At 32.7% G+C, this 24,533-nt stretch overlaps 2 protein-coding genes across 3 annotated transcripts; both read left to right on the forward strand.

Moving 5' to 3' along the window:
* The first annotated feature begins 391 nt into the window (after positions 1-391).
* On the forward strand, positions 392-3,064 carry LOC105790074 (probable diphthine methyl ester synthase). 2 transcript variants are annotated; one of them, XM_012617481.2, is made up of 7 exons: positions 392-609; positions 1,284-1,435; positions 1,522-1,646; positions 1,907-2,136; positions 2,267-2,306; positions 2,386-2,477; positions 2,561-3,064. In XM_012617481.2, exons 2-7 carry the CDS (start codon positions 1,286-1,288, stop codon positions 2,779-2,781), a joined length of 858 nt encoding a protein of 285 aa, XP_012472935.1. In that variant the 5' UTR covers positions 392-609; positions 1,284-1,285; the 3' UTR covers positions 2,782-3,064. The 2 variants fall into 2 exon arrangements, with proteins under 2 accessions (XP_012472935.1, XP_012472936.1); XM_012617482.2 differs by having other exon boundaries at positions 392-572.
* A 15,999-nt stretch (positions 3,065-19,063) lies between these two features.
* LOC105793050 (BURP domain protein RD22) lies at positions 19,064-23,955 on the forward strand. Its single transcript, XM_012621990.2, has 8 exons — positions 19,064-19,273; positions 21,824-21,932; positions 22,132-22,209; positions 22,335-22,436; positions 22,541-22,642; positions 22,771-22,872; positions 22,999-23,100; positions 23,237-23,955. Exons 1-8 carry the CDS (start codon positions 19,064-19,066, stop codon positions 23,953-23,955), a joined length of 1,524 nt encoding a protein of 507 aa, XP_012477444.2.
* Positions 23,956-24,533: the final 578 nt, after the last annotated feature.

Genomic DNA, 24,533 nt, shown 5'->3' on the forward strand with positions numbered 1-24,533 from the left:
TAAAAAATACTAAAATAGTAACAAAATTCATAATAAGAGTTATACGATATTCAAATAATAATAAAAAATAGTAGCAAGTGAAATAGCAGCAAAATAGTAAAAAATAATAAGAAAATAGCAACAAAATAACAAGAATAGGAAAAAAATAACATTGTTTTTTTGGGGTATATTTGGGCCGGGCCAAAAAAACTTTACCTAAAACCCAATAAACCGACATTATTTTTTTAACCTAAGCTCATTTTTTAGGTTTATATTTTTACTCAAACTCTTCGAATTTTCGGGTGGACCTTTAGACTGGGTCAGGTGCCCGGCCTATGGACAGGCCTAACCCTAAGGACTAAAATTTATATTAGCCAAAAAAAAAAAAAAGTGTTTTATGAACAATGTAAGAAATGAGAGGGAAATATGTGTAGACTGAAAAATAACATATTTTTATTTCTTTAGCCGCCAGAACCCAAATTCAGTGCTCGCTTCCTCCTTTCTTTCTCACGCATATTTCGTTCAATTCATTACCTCTTAGTGAAAGTAGCCGACGTTCTTCCATCAGAAACTTCCTCTCTCGTCGGCCAAAAGTAAGGGAACACTTTTTCTCTTGGTTTTGGAGCTCAAGTAAGACCATTTCTTTCTTATTTAGTGGGAATTTATTACTTCAGGGATGGTATCTCATAGTGTATTTTCTTATTAATATACAAGTTTATCAAGTTGAGAGAAAATTTTAGTTCATTTATGCTTCTGGGTAATTTGCTTTTTTATTGGTTGCTTTGTTTTTGTGCTGAAATTGTAAAAATCAGGGTTTTTTTTCCCCATAAAAGAAGACCCTTTTTTCATATTAAAGAACTGACTTTATGTTGTTAACAATGGGTATAAGTTGTTTTGAGTTTTTAATTTGGGGTTATTAAGGAAATGATTGATGTTTCTAAGGTAGTAAAAGGATGGTTTTTTAGTGGGTTATTGAGGCAAATTGGTGTTGCTGTTGATTTTAGATAAAAGTAAGGGCTGGTTTAAGTTCTATGTAGATTTTTGAGCTATGTATTTGGCCGAATTCAATGTCAAAATGATTCTTTTTCGATGCTTCGAAGTTGAAAATTTATAGCTCCAAGTTGTTGTAGCTGTTCGAATTTATGGTGAATGTTTTAGCATGAAATCTCCAAGTGTGAGAAACAGAGAATGGAATTGATCATCTATGGTATACGAAGATATACTTAATCCGATTTAATGTTAAAAAATATCGTATTAATAGTTCGATAAGATTCGAGCTAATGATTTATTCTGGTTATCGACAGAGATGTTATACATTATTGGCCTTGGATTGGGGGATGAGAGGGACATTACTCTAAAAGGTTTAGATGCAGTGAAGAAATGTGAGAAGGTGTACATCGAGGTCTATACGTCTCTTCTATCCTTCGGTCTTTCTACGGATGGCTTATCCACTTTGGTATTACGAATATTCTTTCTTGATATATTTGCTATCTTTGAAATTTCGGGATTTTCATTTGTGCTCGAATTTTTAAAAAATGTCAGGAGAAATTGTATGGGAAACCGATTATACTTGCGGATAGAGAAATGGTTGAAGAAAAAGTAGATAATATTCTGTTAGAGGCTCGTGGATCCGATGTTGCTTTCCTTGTTGTTGGTGATCCTTTCGGGTATAATCATAGTTTCTTCCCGGTTTATGATAAGTTATTTGTATGTCATATGCTCTCGTTGATTTTCATCATATGCTCTTTCGGGCATATATATGGAATTGCTTTTCTTTATTCTACTTGCATATAATCGTGGTCCTTTTCTTTTGTTGGAGATTCCAAGTGTATTGAGATTCGATTACATCAGTAGTCTTTGTTCACCTCGAAATCTTTTTCTTAGTTGCTTAGCTTTCTCATTAGGCTTTTGATCGGGATAATTGCAGAGCCACAACACACACTGATCTTGTTGTTCGAGCAAAGACAATGATGGTTGATGTTAAGGTAGTGCATAATGCATCTGTGATGAATGCAATCGGAATTTGTGGATTGCAGCTATATCGTTATGGGGAGACAGTTTCGATACCATTCTTTACCGAAACATGGAGGCCTGATAGCTTTTACGAGAAAATTGAAAGAAACCGCAATCTTGGATTGCACACACTCTGCCTTTTAGGTGAGGTTGCTTCATACCAACTCCCGTTTTAAGGTTTTTAATTGCACATTAACTTGTGGATTTACGGGCTATTGTTGTATGCTCTGCCTGATTGGGGAGTCTTAAATTGATCATTCCCTTCTTCCTACAGATATTCGTGTAAAGGAACCAACATTGGAATCATTGTGCAGGTTGGTATCAGATGTTGCAGCTCGTACTGTTTTTTTTACTATGTATTATATTTCTCGTTTTTATATCGTATTATTCCAGGGGAAGAAAGCAATATGAACCACCGAGGTTCATGACGATAAACACTGCCATCGATCAGCTCTTGGAGGTTGAACAAAAGCATGGTAAATCTGGTGAGTACGAGGATGTGACCCTCCAACGATCTTTAAAATTACAATTCCAGTAAAGCATATTTTATGTTTACTTTGCATTGCAGCATACGATGAAGACACGAACTGTGTTGGGTTTGCTCGACTGGGAAGCGAGGATCAGATGATAGTTGCAGGCACAATGAGACAACTTTGTACAGTCAATTTTGGGGAACCTTTACATTGCCTTGTCATAGTAGGCAAGACTCATCCGGTGGAAGACGAAATGTTGGAGTTCTACAAGATAAGAACCGAGAATCCAGAACAGAAAGGCAACGGGATCGCGTGAATCTTCCTCCTGGTGTGGATTCATAGGTTACTGTTTCTTTTGAAATCTATATCGAGCCTTGCTTTTATTTGGTTCCGGAAAAAAACAATTTTACAGTATTGATTCTCGTGCATGTTTGTGGATTGAGACCAATATATAGCTTGGTCTTTATCTACATTTTTGATGTCTGGAAATGAAAATGGAACACATTTTGAACTGTGTTATATCAGTTTGGACTGATTTGTAATACTTTTTACTCGTATTTATTTTCTAGAGGTGTGTTAGTTTTCCTTTTATTGAAGAATTTGTGCCCCCCTCTCTCTCAAATTTTTCTTAGGGTAAATTCCACCAAATGTCATTAAACTATTAATAAGTTTACTTTTTGGTCATTCAACTTTAAAAAGTTACAAAATGATATATGAACTATTCGAAAGTTTATATTTAATTTTTTTTAAAGTCCGGCTAGCAAGCTTTTAAGTGACGATTGGTACGGTGGATCAGTATCCATTAATGAGTGGAAGAACAAATCTTAAATCCAAGTCGATTTAATAGCCAGTGTCAAAGATTGAAGAAGAAAGCTATTTAGATTTCGGTTTGTAAATTTATGACGTTTAAAGTTATTTCGTGAAAAAAAAAACTAAATTGTATAAAGGGAAGAAGAGCTTTTAATTGGTGTAGGTGGTGCGAACAAAGCTCATACAACAACAATTTTAATAGTTTGACGACTGAAATGAGAACTTTTGAATAGTTCAGTGACCATTTTGTAATTTTTAAGTTGAGAGGCAAAAATATAAACTTACTAATAGTTTAGTGACCATGAGTGTAGTTTACCCTTTTTCATAATGTTGTGTGATTAATATTTTAATAATCGAGGCGTTCAATTTATCAACATGATTGTCCTTGTTACACACCCAAAGTTTGAAATCAATACGATGTTTCTATTATATCAATCGAAAATACAATCCATCAATTTGCATATTTAAGAAATGAAATTTTTTATATAAAACAAAATTTTGAGCTGCATAATTTTTAATATACACAACATATCTGCATGCCATGCTTTCAGCTGCAAATTTCAATGAATGAAGAACTTTGGTGTATATATCCATTACAACATATACAAGCATGCCAATTTTTCAGCTCCATTCTACAATAATTTATGAATATACCATTTTGATTGGTATATAAGTATTGTTCCATTTTCATACCAAAATCTAAATAAGCTTACCATTCACATTCAATGGCATTCCATTTCTTTCTAGTCCTTGCTTTACTCAATGTGAGCTTTAATTTTCAATATTTAGTATTAATTTGTTTTAATTAGGCTCACTTTTACATTAATTTGTTGTTGTTTTTTAGATTGTATTTGCAACAAGCCTTGGTGCTATGCTTGAGGAAGATTTTTGGAAATCAATGTTCCCAAACAATCCAATTCCAAAGGACTTGAAAGATATTTTACCATCACCTGGTTGGTATTCAAATATATATGAATATTAAAATTTTTATTGAGTCTGGTGTCACGAGTCAATTGGACATCAATTTAATTAGATAATGACGAAAAACCCTTACTTTACAAAGTAAATTATATTATTTTGAGCTTGTTTTTATCATTTTACATATTTTATACAGAAAAATAGATATGTATGCGTAATAGGATTTGAACCCAAATTTCTACATTTTTCAACGTATTGTAAAATTTGAATAATTTCCTTATAGGTTTTGATCTTATCTGTTCATTTTGATATAATGTTTAGAAATAATTATAGCCCCTCCCCAACTCATAAATAGGAGGATAATGCGTTTTAGCACACGCGAACCCACATCCTTTTGTATTGGCAACAATATCTATGCCAATCGAGCTAAAGCTCAATCAACATCAAGGATAAATTATTTATCTTTCAAATTTCAAATATAATATTCACTTTTTTTTGTAATTCTTGTCCATTTTACGGTCCATATTCGGGGTTCATGGCTATCCCTCCCAACAATGTCGGCTTCAAGATTTAAGCCCGTGCCTCCCCTTAAAAATACAATGTGCCTTACCATCGCACCCATATAATATTCAATTATTTAAACAAAATTAATTAAACTTTTAACATTTAGAATTTGTTTGTAAATATTTTCATGCCATTTAGGCAGCATCGATGGACCACTTTATGGATATGAAGACCCATCTATAGGATTCAAAATTCCAAACTCTCAAAATTGCAATTTGAGAGGAAATTACATAAATGGGGAATCAACCAAAGGTAAATTATTTGATTTAGATAGTATAAGCGTATTGATAAATTTAGCTTTCAATGTTTTTTCTGTCAATTTAGTTGTTAATCTCTTTTTTTTAGTTAAATTTAATTTTTAACTTTTAAAAAATTAGTCAGTTATTTTTGGGCAAATTACCAATAAAAGCCCATTTATTTTCAAAACTACCGAAATGGGCCAGGTCCTAAATTAATTACCGGAATGGGTCAATTTTCCCCAAAACGCGTCCACGTCAGCGCGTTGTCAGGGGATAAAGCAGGAAAACGCTTACTCAAGGAAAGGCATGCTTCGTGTCCACGTGGACAAAGCGCTTCCTTGAGGAAGCATTTTTCCCGTTTTTTAGGGTTAGGATTTTCTACAATTAGGGTTAGGGTTTTGGGGTTTTTAGATTTTAGGGTTTTAAGGAAAAAATCAAATAAATTAGTGTTTAAGGTTTCTTGAGTAAATTAATTATAAATTTTAAAAAATTAGATTAGGGTTTAGTGTTTAAGGTTTTAAGAAAAAATAAATAAATTAGGGTTTAGGGTTACTTGAGTAAATTAATTATAAATTTTAAAAAATTAGATTAGGGTTTAGTGTTTAGGGTTTAGGGTTTTAAGAAAAAATTAAATAAATTAGGGTTTAGGATTACTTGAGTAAATTAATTATAAATTTTAAAAATTTAGATTAGGGTTTAGTGTTTAGGGTTTTAAGGAAAAATCAAATAAATTAGAGTTTGGGGTTACTTGAGTAAATTAATTATAAATTTTAAAAAATTTAGATTAAGGTTTAGTGTTTAGGGGTTTTAAGGAAAAATCAAATAAATTAGGGTTTAGGGTTACTTAATTAAATTATTTGTTAATTTTAAAAAGCTCCTACGTGGACGCTCTTTTGCTACAGTAGTTCCTGAAAAAATAATTTTGAGAAGACGTTTCTGAGCAAATAGTGCAAAAAATGCTTTAAGCAGGATGCATTGTTTGCAAAAGTACTGAAAGAAGCTCTCACGTTGAAGCTTTTTTGCTACAATAGTTTCTGAAAAAATAATTTTGAGAAGATGTTTCTGAGTAACTAGTGTCAAAAACGCTTCAAGCAGGATGCAATGTCAGCAAAAGTACTGAAAGAAGCTCCCACGTGAACGCTCTTTTGCTACAGTAGTTCCTATTTGGCCTGAGGCTATAAATGGGCCAAAATTTTTTCTCAGGTTGCATAAGTTACAAAAAAAAATTAGAGAGGCTAAGAAGGATAGAAATTGAAGATGAGTGAACGTATTAGTGCTGTTATTTACTATGATGGTGAGGTTAGTCAAACCGAGAATGGTGTTGTTTTTTTATCGGAGATTACAGTGCGACTGGTTTTTAACCAGAACATAGATTTGACAGAACTTCGTAAAAGAATTAGGTGTAAAATATTCAGAATGACGCCAATGAAAGTTTTGTCTATTACGTATTGATTTGGTGCTTTTGTTGATCAGGTGACATATGACTCGTTCGACATCAAATGTGCTCGTAGCTTGGAGGCAATGGTGCAGACTCATCTCGCTAGTGGAGCACTCTATATTGAGTAATATGTACAATTTGCATCGCCAAATGATGCATTTGCGACTGCTGTTCGAGAGGAACACACAACCCCTGCCCGACACTCCGTTAATGGGTTACAAAACACGAAACCGCCCGTGTTTGGTAGCGGTATGGAATACACAACCCCTGCACGACGCTCTGTCAGTGGATGGGACATGCACCTCGGTGGGTCGATGTTTGATGCTGGAAATATGTACTGGGGAACGACATCAACTTCTAGTGGTTGACAATCTATATCCAATTGGGGACGTTATGAAACGCCCAGAAGAAGGGATGATGTATTCCCTATGACATCCACCGGTGAGGGGACCTCGTACGTTGCAGATGATGGTGGGTTAGAAGATGAGTCCGATGTGGATCCACCTCGAGAGCTCGGCCCCGATGGTACAGAAGTTGCATTATTTTCTGAACCAGAACCTATTCCAACCGAACCTGAAGATGTTGAAGGGGGTTCAGATGAAGTTATATACATAATACTAAATACTAAATACTAAATACGAATCGACTATCTCATTATGTATATCTATTTTATTTAATACTTACTTGTGCTTCCGACCGTTGGTCTAATAGAAGCCCTATATCTTTAAGAGAGGTAGGTAATCCAACATAACTTGCCGAATGGTTCCACCTAATTAAATAATTTTTTAGCATACGATTATATTTTAAATCTATGTAATAATTGTAAAATCTAATATAAAATTTACCTCGTTATGAGTGGGAATGTATATGGGTGGTCCATTTGAGGGCATAAAAATGGAAAGCGAAACCGTGCTCATGATTGCAGTAGTGATAGGCAACCTTCAATTTTCGCTTTATTCGGTCGCGTCGCCCCACACATCTCCCGATACAATGTTGCCAACACGGCAGACCCCCAACTAAATTCACCAGCGGCTCTAAAATCAACGAGTTTCAACAGCCATCTCAGATGTACAAGGTTTCGTGACAAATTCGGCTCAGATAACCTCCAATTATCTCAAGAATGAATGCCCGAGCATATCGTATTCTTTCTAGTTCGGTAGAATCATCATTCGGCTCCGGGAATGTGTCTCGTAACCATCCCATCTTGATCTGACATCCGTTAATACTATCCGGAATAGCACCCAAAAGCTCGTAGTATACTGCTTCCCAATCACTAGATTGAACGGACCGGATGACTGCGTACCGTCCACCGGCAATCCCAATTGCAAATTCACGTCTTCCAAAGTGATAGTACACTCTCCACATGGAAGATGGAATGTGTGCGTCTCGAGTCTCCACCTCTCTATCAACGCACTAATGAGTTTCGAGTCCAACTTGCACCCCTGGCCTATCGTCACCACGTGCCAAAAACCAGCTTCCCGGAGGTAATTCTCTATCAACGGTGATGGAGGACCAAACATATTACGGATATAGCATTACAATATCCGATCTACAAACTTTTATAAGAAATAATAAAATAAAAATTATTTAAAATTGCATAAATGAAAAAAATCTTAAATAATATTTAAAAATTAAATTTAACACTTACCATTTTCATTTTTTCGATGGATATGTGTTTATCATCGAGACGAATTAATTCTCCAGCCATTGCAAACACGATCAAATTTTTTTGATTTAAAAAATAAATTAAAAAAATAAAATTAGATCTTTTTCGAAAAAAAGTTAAAGAGAAATTTTAGAGAAATTTGAGAGAATATTGAAAGATTGAAGATGAAAAGGATTTAAGTGTGAAAAAACTGAAAGGGGGGTTCATAGTTTTTTTTTTTGACCGTTGGGGGGTTACCAATGGTCAAAAAAATAGCCATTGGGGGGTTCAGCAGACACAGGGAAAACGCTTCCTCAAGGAAGCGTTTTCCTGCTTTATCCCTTGACAACGCACTGACGTGGACGTGTTTTGAGAGAAATTGGCCCATTCCGGTAATTAATTTAGGACCTGACCCATTTCGGTAATTTTAAAAATAAATGGGCTTTTATTGGTAATTTGCCCGTTATTTTTAATGGAAATAATGATTAAAATATTAAATTTTAACGTTGTTAGCGTGACAACTTGCATGGTATTCCATGTGCACATCATACTAACATAATATCATTTTTTAAAAAAAGCAGCATGGAGTACAGGTAAATTGTCATGCAGGCTGTCATGTTTAAAAATTTAATATTTTAGTTAATATTCTCATTAAAATCAAATTTAACTAAAAAATAATCAATTTGACAAAAGACATAAACATTAAAAACTAGATTTGCATACTTTTTATATCCAAAATTGATCTCTTTGAACCGAATTTAGGGAAAACAATCTCTGCAAAAGGCTACCAAGAGGTCTACATTGAATCAGATAATATTACTTCAATCAATGAAACTACCTACATCTTTGAAAAGGATCTACGCCCTGGTAAGCTTGTGAATTTACCAAGTCTCATTACAGCAGGCGATAGAACCCCATTTTTAGCTGACCGAGTTGCCAAGTCAGTTCCCTTTTCAAGTGCCAAATTGCCTGAAATTTTGAACCATTTCTCGTTAAAACCTCAAACAAGGGAAGCCAACACCATTACTGAAACAATCGGAGGTTGCCAAAGAGCAGCCATTGATGGGGAACAAAAGTTTTGTGCCTCATCATTAGAGTCCTTCATAAATTCAAGTACCTCGGTGCTGGGGAAAGAAATCCAGCTTCTATCAACCGAGCTTTCCAAAGAAACCAACAACCCATTATTTACAATTAGTAAGGGAGTACAAAACATGGGAGAAACTGAGCTTGTCTGCCATAAGAAGAAGTATCCACATGCTGTAATTTTATGCCATTCCATCATCAAGACAACAGTGTATTCCATTGATGGGCAGAGATGGGACAAATGGTAATGCTTTGGCGGTCTGTCACAAAGATACATCGGGTTGGAACCCAAAGCATATGGCATTTCATCGTCTCAAAGTTAAGCCCGGAACCGTCCCCATTTGTCATTTCCTAGTTAGAGATTCCCTACTTTGGGTTTCCAACTGAAGATGTCTCCAATGTCTCTTTGTTTATTTTAAGTGTGTTTGTTTTTCCATAATCTCTTATGTTATTATGAATATTCAATAAGAATATGACTTTATCAAGTTTATTTGTGGAGGAGCTAGCACCAAGGGAAGACTTGGATACTTATATGATATTTAAGTTCTACATTTTTTAATATGGTATTTATTCTTTTTTATTCTATGGATACTTATATTTAGTAAAAGTTATATATTTTGGTACTTAAATGTAACGATATTAAATTTTTAGTGTTTAATTTGGGTTTTAACGTTAACTGGTGTAAGTTAATTGTTAATATGATTATGGTTTATGTCGCAACCACTTTTTCTGATAAAAGGGGTCGACTTTTAAAATAACAAAATAGGAGTCGCCACCGATCTTTTATTAAGATTTGATTGGATCATCTTGAAAACGGTTTTGGTCTATGAAATTTGAGAAAAAGGATTTCTGGAATCGATTACGCACGAGGAAGGGTTAGTACCCTCATAACGCCCAAAATTGGTACCTAATTGATTAATTAATGTCTTAGTGTCAAAAATTGAAAAGATTTTAAAATATGATCCTTCTATTTAACAGGACACTTGTATAAATCAAGTTGCATGTTAAGACCCTCTTATTTCGAGAAATGGAATGTCATACCCTCTTTTAAACAGTGAAAGAAAAAAAAAAGGGTCAATGGCGCAAATATCCCCCTTTAGACCCAAAACACGCAAATCCTACCCCTGGGTTGGGTCACCGCGCGGGTCAAGGGTCAAACGGCGTCGTATTGTACTATTATTTAAGCAAAAAATTCTTTAAAAAAAAATAGCAGCCTATGCTTTTAAAAAATGTTGCTGCTTCTTTTTTCTCTGCTATGGTTTCGACCTTAGCCCTATGCCGCCACCGAATCCGCTGCTCCTTCGCCATGGCTCCGCCAAGGACGGCGATCTGAGCCGGCAAGGAGACCACGGACCCTCAGTAAGTCCCCTTATTTCCCCTTTCAATTATTCTTTACAAAAAAAAAAACAAAGAAATAAAGAAATAAAAAAACGGAAAAAGAAATATAATCACCTTCTCTGGAATTTTTTGATTTCGTTTTTGTAATCTTTCTTTCTATTGATTATGTGTGTACCCCTTTTACAGTGCTACAATCGACTTTATATAGCCGAATATAATAAAATGAAATTACAAAAAATATTTTTTTCTATTTTTTGTTATTTAATCTCTATTATTTGCTGTTATTCTCGTTTTCTCCTTTTCTGTTATTGCTTTCCTTTTCTGCTTGTTTGTTGCGCTTGTTGCAGGTGCAAGTAGGGGTGTGCATAATTCGGGTAAAACCGAAAAAATTCGGTTAACCAACCGAATTTGGTTAATCGGTCGGTTAACCGAATTTTGTCGGTCGGGGGTCGGTTAATTTTTTTATGATTTTTCGGTTAACGGTTAATTCGGTTCGAAACCGGTCGGTTAACCGAAAATTTTCGGTTAACCGAAAAAATTAATAAATAAAATTATCCAACCCAGCCCAAACTCAATTGCCCAACCCAATTACCCAACCCAATAAAACTAAAACTAAAGTTTACCCAATTACCCAATCCAATAAAACTAAAACTAAAATACAACCCAATTTACTAAAGTCTAAAACCCAATTTACTTTAATAATTTATAAATTTTTTAAATTTTAAAAATAAAAATAAAAAAATTCGGGTAATTCGGGTATTTTTCGGTAATTCGGTTAATTCGGGTAATTCGGGTAATTTTTAACCAAAAATAAAAAATACATAATTTTTGGTTAATTCGGTTAACCGACCTTATTAACCGAAAAAATTTCTGTTCGGTTAATTTTTTTTTAAAAAAATCGGTTCGGTTAACGGTTAAAATTTTTGGAAGGTCGGTTAATTCAGTTATAGTAATTTTGGGTCGGTTAACCGAATGAACACCCCTAGGTGCAAGGCTAGCTGGAGGCATGTGGTGGCGCGCGTGAATGAGGTGCGATGCGCTTGACTGTCGTTGGGGCGCGCAGCGGCTGAAGGCCTAGTCTATGGTTTTTTGTATTTTGTTTTTTTAGTGTTTAGGGCTGTATTGGGTTTGGGGTTAGGCTTTGTCTAGGTTAGGAATTTAGGGTTAATTGGGCTTGATTTTTTGGGTTGTGTAAATAGACTGGACATTGGTTTTGTATTTTGGGTTTTATTTATTTAGTTGTGCCCGAGCAAATTGGGCTGTTTACAGTTTAAATTTTCATTATTTTTTAATAGAATAAAATTAATTTTAAGTATGAATTGGTTTAATTTATTACATACAATATATAATAATTGTGTTTTTTTTTTCGGGTTTTAGCATTGATTTGATGAAACTTGATTATCAATATTATTAGTTAATTATGATTTTCATCAAATCAATCCCAAAACTCGAACTAAACATTTAAACTTAACACTATTATCTTAGGGTACCAAAAGATATTACTTTCTTAAATTACCAATTATATAAATATTTTTTCTTCAAAAAACAATTTATATTATATAATTTTTAGTAAAACATTTTTCACTTGTATAGTAGTGAATGTGTCATAAACAAGAAAACATTAAAGTTGTTTGGGCATACATTTTAATCATCCATTTTCAAAAGTCAACTATAAAAGAGGCAATGTCAAAAGATAACAACATAAGCAAAAACAAAGTAGCACTATTTTTAAGAAAAGAAAAGGTCAACCAATGTTTTCCATTTCTCTTGACAAAAACTATTTAGTATTTAAGCCCTTCCCTAATTTTTAAATAGAAAAATAAATATGTTTCAACACATTTAAATTTACGTCTTTCTGTATTAATAATAATATTGATGTCAATTGAATTAAAACTCAGTCAACAGTTTGATATTTTTTAATGTGATATCTTTGGTTTTTTTTTGGTGTAATGTGATATTTGTATTTGACAAAAGTTACATATTTTTGATACCCAAATACAATAATGTTAACTTTTTAATATTTAATTCGAGTTTTAGAACTGGTTGAGAAAAATTATTTGCTAATATTATTAGGTTTGTATTTTCATTATTTTGTTCATAGAATAAAATTAGTTTTAATTGCAAATTTATTTAATTTTTAAGTAACTTTGATTTTTCGAGTTTTAAGAATGATTGCTAATATTATTAGTTACTTACGAATTTTCATTAAATCAACCTTAAAACCTGAATTAAATATTAAAAAGTCGGCATCATTATCTTAGGGTACTAAAATATATAACTTTTTGTCAAATACATATACCACATTAGACAAAAAAGAAAAGAAAAGAAAAACCCACAAATATCACATTAGAAAAAAATGTCAAACTCAAATACAATACGATAGATTAATCCAAAATGTATATATTAAATTTGTTTCTAATACATTGATAATATTTTGATTTAATAATTTAAATAAGAATTGTCATATGTCTTACATTGATAATAGGGTTTTATTATAAAACATAAAAATTCTATTGACGATGAATAAAATTATAATAGCCCGTCCTGCGGAGACTCAATATCAAGGTATTATTTGGTTAAACCGAGTCGGGTAAAATGTATTAATTATAATCCGGTTTAAAGACGGATAGAAGCCAAGAACATTTAGAAAAAATTTCTCCAACAATGAAAGAAAAGTAATTATAATTATAAGTCAAAGGAAAATTAGACAACTAATGTCGATAATTTCTTTAAAAAGAAGAGTTAATATACCATTTTGCACTTGAATTTAGTTTTAATATTTAATTTGGTATCTGGGTTTTTTTTTCTCAATTTGGTACTTGAATTTGAATTCAACATTCAATTTGGTACCCAATCCAAACAAAATTATGTGACCCAATAAATATTTAACGCGTGCGCTTTAATAAAAAATATAGGTACTTAATATAGACAAAAAAAGTTAGGTACTTAATTAGGATTTGTTGAGTAATTTTGTGTGTGTCTCATTAAAGAAAACATTCGGGTATTTATATATATTATCACTGTTCATGACTTAACCCCACTATTCATAGGACTGACATTCTGAGTAGGCCTCGGGCATGTTGGATATGTGTACCATTTCAAGTCACATGCTGGAATTTGCAGTCTCCTCCATGCGAACTCTTTGGGTGTATGCGAGCTGGGACCGCAAACTCCCTTTGACTCCTGCGAGCCGATATTGCGAGCTCCCCTAACTGTCCTCTCGCTGTACGTCTCGTATGCATCCATCTGGTGGGGTCTGGCCGGGTCGCGGGTAGGCGACCTGAAGCTTATCTGGATCTCGGGTTGGTGGCTATTACTGTATGACAGTATTAAAAGCTAAAGTGAGCGTTGAAGACAAACTCAAGTACCAAATTTAGATAATAAAAAACTTAGATATCAAATTAAATATTAAACCAAACCCTGATACTAAACATTATATTAAACAACATAAAAAAGAAAAACTATTCCTTAGTATGCACATTGTGAGCTAATAAAGGTTGATAATTTCAATGAATGTTGACTTTTAGAAGCTATTTTTATTGGCTATCCATTAGCAACATATATGCATTCATGGGTATAAATACATGTAACTTATTGATCTATTTTCATATCAAAATCTAAATGAGCATGCCATTCTTACTACATTCAATGGCATTTCATCATTTGCTTCTAGTCTTTGCTTTACTCAATGTGAGCTTTAATCTTTAATATTTAGTAATAAAATGTTTTAATTATGGTCACTTTATTTTGCATTAATTAATTAATTGATTAGCTTTTTCAGATTGTATTTGCAAGGAATCATGGTGCTGTGATGGAAGAAGTTTATTGGAGATCAGTGTTCCCAAACAATTCGATGCCAAAGGCTTTGAAGGATATTTTACCATCATCTGGTTTGTATTCAATTATCTTGTTAACTCTATTCTTTTGCTTTTATAGAGTTTGGAAACACTTTTTCGACCAGATGTCTAATTTCAAAGATCTAGATTCTGAGTTCAAACTTATCTAGAGTTTAGACACTTTCTTAGTTGTTTAATTTTGGGAATTTAGATTCAATTATTGGAGTTGACATTGTAAATTGTAATGGGAAATATTTAGATCCATCTGAAGGTTTCAATCGTCCAACAAATTCACGAGGAACTCCTGCAAATAATGATAAGTATGTAACTGATGACACTTTTAAAGGTGAGTCTATTCTTGTACAAAAATTAATATATTTATAATAGAAATATTATTATATGTGTATGCGTGTGGAAACCATGAATTTAGAAGACAAATATGTGTTTAAAAATGACAAAAAAAAATATATGCATATATTTATTGTTTTTAATTAAAAAGACTAAAGTACTATCGAATAATGTAACTTATTTTAAATATGAAAAGTCATTTTTGTAGTTTATTAACCGAGTTGGTGTCCAGTTGATTCGTTACACTAACTCAATCGGGGATTTTATTAATAGCATAGATAAAATCGATAGAGGTAATAAACTGTGAATATTAAAATAAAATAAAGGTTCGAATGAGTGGTAAATTTAAAATTTTTTTAATATAAGTGATATGGATTCAAATCCCATCGTATGCACATATTTAATCTTTCTAAATAATAGTATAGACATAAAGAAGAAGAAGAAGAAACTAAAATAGATGTTACTTAAACATTTCAGGCGAATCTGAAATTGCTAAAGTTTCTAAAAGCAATCATGCAAAAGGAGTAGATGAAGGAAACGGTGATTGGAGGTCTAAGCTTAGTGGTGGTCAAGAGATATATGCTGATGATTGGAGCTCTAAGCTTAGTGGTAGTGAAGGTGAAGAAAATGGTGAAGATGCATATTTTGATGATTGGAGGTCTAAGCTTAGTAGCAACCAAGGATTTGTTGAAGATAATTATGTTGATGATTGGAGGTCTAAGCTTAGTAGCAACCATGGAAATGAAGAATTTGATGATTGGGACCATGATTTTAGTGGCAGCCATGGAAATGGTGAAGATTTATATTTTGATGATTGGAGGTCTAAGCTTAGAGGCAACCATGGAAATGGTGAAGATGCATATTTTGATGACTGGAGGTCTAAGCTTAGTGGCAACCATGGAGAGGAAGAATTTGATGATTGGAGCCATGATTTTAGTGGCAGCCAGGGAAATAGTGAAGATGAATATTTTGATACTTGGAGATCTAAGCCCAGTTCCAACAATGGAAACGAAGAATTTGATGATCGGGACCATGATTTTAGTGCCCGTCATGGAAATGAAGAAGAAGCACTCAAAGAATCCAAAGGTAAATTCATCATTGTGGAATCCTAAAATTTTATTAATATTGGATGAGATAATTTCTCATGAAAACTTAATTAGTTAAATATGAGAATCAAGTTATACTTGGGCTCACCGCTCTTGCTTTCTTTGTATATCCAAAATGCAGGGAAAATGGTTTCTTCAATCCATGAAACTATTTTCTTCTTCCAAAAGGATCTACGCACTGGTAAGCTGGTGAATTTACCAAGTCTCATAGCAGCAAGTGATAGAACTCCATTTTTGCCTGACCGAGTTGCCAAGTCAATACCCTTTTCAAGCTCCAAATTTCCTGAAATTTTGAACCATTTCTCGTTAAAACCTCAAACAAGGGAAGCCGAAATCATGAAAAGAACAATTAGAGTTTGCGAAAGAGAAGCCATTAATGGAGAACAAATGTTTTGTGTCACATCGCTAGAGTCCTTCATAGATTTAAGTATTGCAACGCTTGGGAAAGACATCCAGCTTCTATCAAACCAGCTTTCCAAAGAAACAAACAACCCATTGTTTACAATTGCTAGGGGAATGCAAGACATGGGTGAAAACGAGCTTATCTGCCATAACGAAAGGTATCCACGTGCTGTATTTTTGTGTCATTCCATCAACAAAACAACAGTGTATAAGGTTCCATTGCTGGGAAGAGATGGGACAAAAGCTAATGCTTTGGCAGTTTGTCACAAAGATACTTCGGCTTGGAGCCCAAAACATAAAGCATTTCAGATTCTCAAAGTGAAGCCTGGAACTGTCCCCATTTGCCATTTCCTTGCTAGAGATACCCTTGCCTGGGTCTCCAACTGAACAATTATAAGATGTTTGGAATAAGAGAAAATGGTCTCTTTCTTTGTTTACTTTGTGTGTTTGTATTTCAATAATCATCTTACAAGATGAATAAAGAAGCTTGTATAAATGGCATGAATCACCCCTCAACTTTTGCAAATCTTCTATTGTGGTGCATATTTTCCCAAAATGTTGATCTTGATAACTAAAGTTTCATGCGGTTTATCAACGTGATACCTCTTCACAACACCCTTAATCTTTGTTAATGGCATGGTAATATGACTAATAGAAAGGAAACATGTGGGTTTTTTTTAATGATATTTGATCAATTTGTAACTTTTTGGTTATCAATAATGGGGTGTTTGGTAACAAAGTTTGAGCCTTTTTTAGTTAATTTGGTACAAAAGGAGGATTGGATAGTCAAACGCTCTAATTGTAATGTTTGGTGAATGGAGGTTTGCAATAGTTTATTGAACTAAAACCTCCAAAACAAAAAACGCTGGAAGCAACTTTTTTTCAATAGCTGATTGGGAATGAGATATGTGGAATGATATATCTAACCATGCTTGATCAAAAACTAATCCTTTTGCTAAATGCTCTCAAACCTAATAGGGGTGTCAAGATATCAGTAGCCTCAGTTCTCTCATTTTCACTTTCACCTCCAAACTCCAAAGTAAATCTAATAAATAAAACTCTACCGTGAATCTACAAAAATCAACATTATCGCAAGAAATTTATTTTTGGGTTTTATCCAAAATTTTCTCAAAATTTTGACTTCTGTGTCGTCCCCTCAAGCCTCATTTTCCACGTTCTTTCTCTTCTTTTCTGTTTTTGTAAGCTCACGGGCGTGTGCACCACACGAGCATGTGCAATTACACGGGCAAATCAGGTAGGCCGTGTGGGGCACACGGGCGTGTGATATTACATAAGCAGACCAAGTAGGGCATGTGGGCCCATTTTCTGAAAATTTTCATTCAAGATCATTTTAATCTGTAATTCGTATTTAGACCCTCCGTAGGGTATATACTACTTAAATAAGACTTGAAATGTGATATTTGTTAATAATAAGTTTCTCTATGTGACATAGTTATGGTATGTGAGTTTTACATGTATGATCTATGTTCTAATGATTCTAAAAGCATGACTACATCTGAAAATCATGCATGACATCTGTAAATGGTATATTTGTTAGTACGATATGTGCATTGGGTTGAGATATGATATGATGAAGTGTTGGCAATTTAATTTATTTGCCTTATTTGGTGGTTGATACCACGCATATTTGTTTCAGGCGATTTACCGCATATTGCATCTTGACTACACTATTTCTGAAAAGAGACATACGCTCACTTATTGGTGTGTGGGGTTGGATGGGTACTTGATACCCTAGCTGGTGTGTAGGGATGGACAGAGATGGTGTGTAGCGGATGAGGGTAGGACCTATATATGCATCTGATTATGTAATTGCTTTTGAAAATGATTCTACATCTTATTTGCTAATTGAAATATATTTGAATCTGTATCTGAGAATAATCTGATATATTCTCTGTAATATTCGTGCATCTAATGTTTGAGATATTTTGCATACTGAACTTGTAAGCTCACATTTTGGGTGTTTCCTTTCCGATAACCAGCAACTATAGAGTGGATCGACGTAGCCGGAGCTTGGTTTATGAAATACGATTTCTTTAAAACTATTAAGTTTATAAATAATTTTCATGTGGACTGTTATTGATTTTGGTTTAATTATGTTTTGAATGTTTTATTTCAAACTACAAGGTATTGAATTTTCAAGGTTGAAACACGTTTTTCAAAACTATGCTGATTTAAGATTTTTGCTACAAGAAAATTTAGAGAATGAATATTAAATGATGTATTCTTCTAAAGTTTTGACAAGGGATTTTCAAATGTTTTAAACTTAAAATTTTGGATTTCTAAACAAAATATTTCCTTTTTCACATGTATATATTTTTCAGGGCGAAGGTAGAAAATTTTTTAGAGGGTCAAAATTAAATTTTAATTTTATGATAGTAAAAATATAATTTTACTATTTGAATAGCCTTTATCTTTATGATTTTCAAAGAATTAAATCAAATTTTTATTATTTGTTCTCAAAAGTCAACTATAAAATGGACAAGGTTAAGAGCAACATCTTTTACAACAACAAAGTTTTTACAAGAGAGGTCAAACATTATTTTATAAGAAAAAGAAACATATATTATTTATTCTCAAAAGTCAACTATAAAATGGACAATGTTAAAGGCAACAGCTTTTGCAAAAACAAAGTAGAATATTTTTCCAACAACAGAGGTCAAACATGATTTTATAGGAAAAAAAATTCTAAACAAAAATCAAAACAAACAAGTTTATCTTTTTTCTTATACATTGATACTGGGATTTTCTTTTTCTTTCTAATTTCATAATTTAAATAAAAAATTTAGTATCTCAAAGCTTTGGAAAGAAACGAAGAACCCATTGTTTACAATCGGCAGGGGAATGCAAAACATGGGGGAACATGAGCTTGTCTGCCATAAGATGGAGTATCCAGGTGCTGTGTTTTTGAGCCATGCGCTCAACAAAACAACAGTGTATAAGGTTCCCTTGGTGGGCAGAGATGGGACAAAAGCCAATGCTTTGGCAGTCTGTCATAAAGAAACATCAGGTTGGAACCCAAAGCGTATGGCATTTCAGATTCTCAAACTGAAGCCTGGAACCGTCCCCATTTGCCATTTCCAACTCAACAGCAAAAGGACGTCTCAATCAAGTGACAATCTTCCTATAAGGACTACTTGATCATAAGCCAAAATTCGGGCTATCAAGATGGATTCAAAGTAAAAAGCAATTTGTCCAATCCCGAAATCAAACCTACCGCACTTAACAAGTTGTCCTCCGCATGGATAAGTCTATAATATAACATCATAACATACGATTATATCAAAACCCTAAATATTTTTTTCTAATTAGGTACTTAAAATTTTTTTTATCCAATTTAAAATCTAAGCTTATCGACCATTTTTAAAATTAGATTTTTTATATTTTTGTTCTTGATTCAGTTTATATTCTTGAGTCAGTAATGAGTTCGCTTGAAAATCTTTTTTTTTTTTCGTAATGAATTAATCTTTCTTTTTCATCTGAATCTTTATTTTGAGCCAGATAGTGTTGATTGACTCTATTTCGACATTGTCTTGGTACTAATTTTAGCCATCTATTCTGAACTAAATCGTATTGATAACGACTCCTTACCCAGTTTTTCCATTCATTCATTCCGGAATGCCAAACGATTTTCTGTCTTAACCCATAATGATGTCTTAATCTGGAACGAGATACTCCCTATTCTTCAAAATAATCTTTTATTTCATTTTTAAGAAATATACAAATTATTCAAAATGTTAATTATTTATGAAATAGTAAAAGTAATCAATGTATAAGGTGACAAATGATATGATAGAAACAAAGTAGCACTATTTAGAGCAAGAGAGGTCAACCATAATATTTTTTATTCTCGGCCAAAACTTTAAACAAAAGTCAAAATTTAATTATATATTTTAATATGCTCGGATAAATTTATAGTATTATGTTGTTGTTTTTTTATAAAATATAAAAAATATTAATAATGAATAAAATAATTTTCCAAAATTAATTTTAATTATAATCCGACACAAGATAGCTAGAAACCGAGCAATAAAAATAATAATTTTTTGACATAATGCTTATAACTATCTATAGCTCCTCCCTAATCCATAAATAGGAGGATAATGTGCTTCAGCGTACTCGAACCCACGTCTTTCTACATTGACAACAATACTCATACAAATTAAGTTAAGACTCAATCAACATAAAAACAAAAACTTAAAATTAAGTAAAGAATTCTCCAAAAATTCTTATACCAAATTAGGATGATTTATTGAAAAAATCATAACAATTAAACAATGAGACTTTAAGTTAAGAAAATTCATGTCATTTATGTTTGGTTCTATTCTATAATTCCTAGATTCTTAATTGAGTTTGATAGAAATAATTTGGTAAAAGATTTTTTTGGTCCTTTTCAGTTTTAATATTGAGCAAATTCATCCCTATAAAAATTAAAGTAGTTTAGTTTCTATCAATTTTGAAAATGAGCAACAGATTACAACTAGTCGTAGCAGCGTTTACTTTCTCCATCAATTTATCATACTTTTAATTGGTATAATAACAAGTTTAATCCTTGATGTTTACAAATTTTATTATTTTCATCTTGATTATGAAAATTCAATAAATTTAGCCCTCATTGAAGGCTATTGCACCAATCAAAACAAATTGATGGAAGAAGTGAACACAATGATTAATTGTCTTTAATTAACTCTTAACAAAATTTAACATTTGAGGCACAATAATTTTATGAATTGAGACAATCAATTCAATTGACAAGATTGTTTAAAAATACAATAAATTATAATGATTATAGATTATAGAACAAGGGACATTTTTTTCTCCAAACCAAAATTTTACGATATATGTCAATTGAGTCTTAACTCGATTGGTTCGAGTGCACTGAAGCAAATTATCCTCCTATTTATGAGTTGAGAGGGACTATGAGTACTTTTAAATATGATCAGAACTTATAATAAAATTGCTAAAAAAAAATACAAACTATTTCCCATTTTACATTTAAAATTTCACTTCAAAAATAAGTGATAATTTCAATGATATGTTGACTTTTGGCAGCTATATGTATGTGTATATAGTGCTCCATTTTCATACCAAAGCCTTCAATTTCTTCACTCTGAAAAACCAAACTATTTTTCCAATGGCATTTCATTTCCTTTTGGTCTTTGCTTTAATCAATGTGAGCTTTAATATTTTCTCAATCTCCAATATTTATTATTATTTGTTTTAATTAGCTTTCATTTTCTTTTACATTAACTAAACTCCCTTCCTCAATTGTCAAAAATATATCAACTTTTCTTAACTTGGTTCACATTAGTCTTAAAATTTGACAATTTTTTTTAAATTTTGATCCTTGCAATGACACGACACTCTGAGATTATACCATATCATCATTTAATTTTAATTTAGGATTAATGCGGATATAAAAATTCAGGAACAAATTAAGAAAAATTATCAAAATTTAAGACTAAATGTTGATTTCAACCCAAAATCAAATGATTTTAGCATCCATTAGACCACTAACAATATAATTTATTTCAACTTCAGCTTATAGTTTCAAATTTGTGTTTTATTAATATAGAAGCTTAAGAAGAATTTCTTGTTTTTTTTTCTTTCTAGATTATATTTCTAAGTAGCCAAGGTGCTGTGCCTGAGGAAGCTTATTGGAAATCAGTATTCCCCAACAATCCGATGCCAAAAGCTTTAAGAGATATTCTACCACTATCTCGTTTGTATTCAATTTTTTCAAATCACTATTAACTTATGCACACTATAAATAGAATTGTCTTTGTGATTCGAATCTTCAAAATATACTTTTAGGGTGAACACCCGGAGTTGCTAAGTCAAGAGTTAGGGAGAAAAAAAATTAAAAAAATATATTTTATAGCATTAATATTTGGTACACCGATAATATTTTTTTTTTTCAGACAGCATTAATGGATCGATTAAGGATTCCAATGCTGGCTACGAGGCAGGAAGTTATGGAAATGAACAATCAATCCAAGGTAAATCATTTTATTTCCATTATATGTATATATGTTAATGTTTAGGTTTTTGAGAACAGAACTCAACTGTTTAAGCCAAATTAACTAAACTTTAACATTTAAAATTTGGGTTTAAATGTTTTCAGACTATTCAGGTAATGGTACTGGACCATCTAAGGAATTTAGTGCTCCAACCTCTCTAGGAGCCTACCAGGCTGGAAGTTATGGAAATGAACAATCAATCCAAGGTAAATCATTTGATTTTCTTTTAGGTTTTCGAGAATAAAACTCAGTTGTTTAAGCCAAATTAACTAAGCTTGAACTTTTAAAATTTGGGTTTAAATGTTTTCAGACTATTCAGGTAATGGTACTGGACCATCTAAGGAATTTAGTGCTCCAACCTCTCTAGGAGCCTACCAGGCTGGAAGTTATGGAAATGAACAATCAATCCAAGGTAAATCATTTGATTTCTATTATATGTATATATGTTAATGTTTAGGTTTTCGAGAATAAAACTCAATTGTTCGAGCCAAATTAACAAAGTTTTAACATTTAAATTTTGGGTCTAAATGTTTTGATCAGACTATTCAGGTAATAATACTGGACCATCTAAGGAATTTAGTGCTCCAAGCTCTCTAGGTGCCTACCAGGCTGGAAGTTATGGAAATGAACAATCAATCCAAGGTAAATCGTTTGATTTCCATTACATGTATATATATGTTAATGTTTAGATTTTCGAAAATAAAACTCAACCGTATAAGCTAAATTAACTAAGCTTTAACATTAAATTTTGGGTCTAAATGTTTTCAGGCTATTCAGGTAATAGTACTACACCATCTAAAGAATTTAGTACTCCAAGCTCTCTAGGTACCTACCAAGCCGGAAGTTATGGAAATAAACAATCAATCCCAGGTAAATCATTATGCCTACATATGTTAATGTTTTCAGAGTATTCATACAGTTAGGGTTCATCTTGCTCATGCATGCTTTTTAAATCCAAATTTAAGTCGTTGACTTGAACCAAATGTAAGGAAAATAATCTTTGCAGAGGCCTCCATTGATTCAAATCTCAACAACTTCAAAGTGGACGATAATATTGTTTCAGTCGATGAAACTACCTTCTTCTTTCAAAGGGATCTACGCACCGGTAAGCTGGTGAACTTACCAAATCTCATTGCAACAGGTGATAAAACTCCATTTTTGCCCGACCGAGTCGCCAAGTCAATTCCCTTTTCAAGTGCCAAATTGCCTGAAATTTTGAACCACTTCTCGTTAAAACCTCAAACAAGGGACGCCAACACCATTGGTGAAACAATCAGAGGTTGCGAAAGAGCAGCCATTAATGGAGAGCAAAAGTTTTGCGCCACATCATTAGAGTCCTTCATAGATTTAAGTATTTCAAAGCTCGGGAAACAAATCCAGCTTCTATCAATCGAGTTTTCGAAAGAAACAAAGAACCCGTTGTTTACAATCTCCAGGGGAATGCAAAACATGGGAGAACATGAGCTTGTCTGCCATAAAATGGAGTATCCAGGTGCTGTGTTTTTGTGCCATGCGCTCAACAAAACAGGTGTGTATAAGGTCCCATTGGTGGGCAGAGATGGGACAAAAGCCAATGCTTTGGCGGTCTGTCATAAAGATACATCTGGTTGGAACCCAAAGCATATGGCATTTCAGATTCTCAAAGTGAAGCCTGGAACCGTCCCCATTTGCCATTTCCTTTTCAGAGATACCCTCGTCTGGGTTTCCAACTCAACAGCAAAATGACGTCTCAATTAAGTGAGAATTAATGTCTCTTTTGTATTTTAACAATCTTCCAATAAATTATGGGGAGCATTGCATCAACTATGAATAAAGAAGCTTTTATATATATATATATATATATATATATATATATATATATATGAATAAGGAATATTCATTTTTGGTGTAAAAAAAACTGGAGTTGGATTATACATTTATGTATGGAGCAGGCCGAAATTTAGCTGAATGCCCAACTGGTTTTTTTTTTTTTTGGTACAAATAGATATGATTATGGGTTGGGCTACTCGCCTAGCTCTAAAGCACGCTCAAAGAGTGAAAGAATTTAAGTAAAAATATATGTCCGAAAAATAGGCTTAGCTAAAAAATAATACTCATTTTCTAAATGGTTCAGGCTTCAAATATGATTTTTTGGTCCGAGCTCAACCCAAATCAATTGTTTTGCTGCTGTTTTGTTACCATTTTGCTATTATATTACTACCATTTTATTGTTATTGCTTGGATATTATATAACTCTTATCTTATTATTAATTTTGTTATTATTTTAGATATATTTGTTTATTAAACTGCAACTATCTTAGTGT

This window comes from Gossypium raimondii, chromosome 8 (assembly GCF_025698545.1).
Source record: "Gossypium raimondii isolate GPD5lz chromosome 8, ASM2569854v1, whole genome shotgun sequence".
Lineage (NCBI taxonomy): Eukaryota > Viridiplantae > Streptophyta > Magnoliopsida > Malvales > Malvaceae > Gossypium > Gossypium raimondii.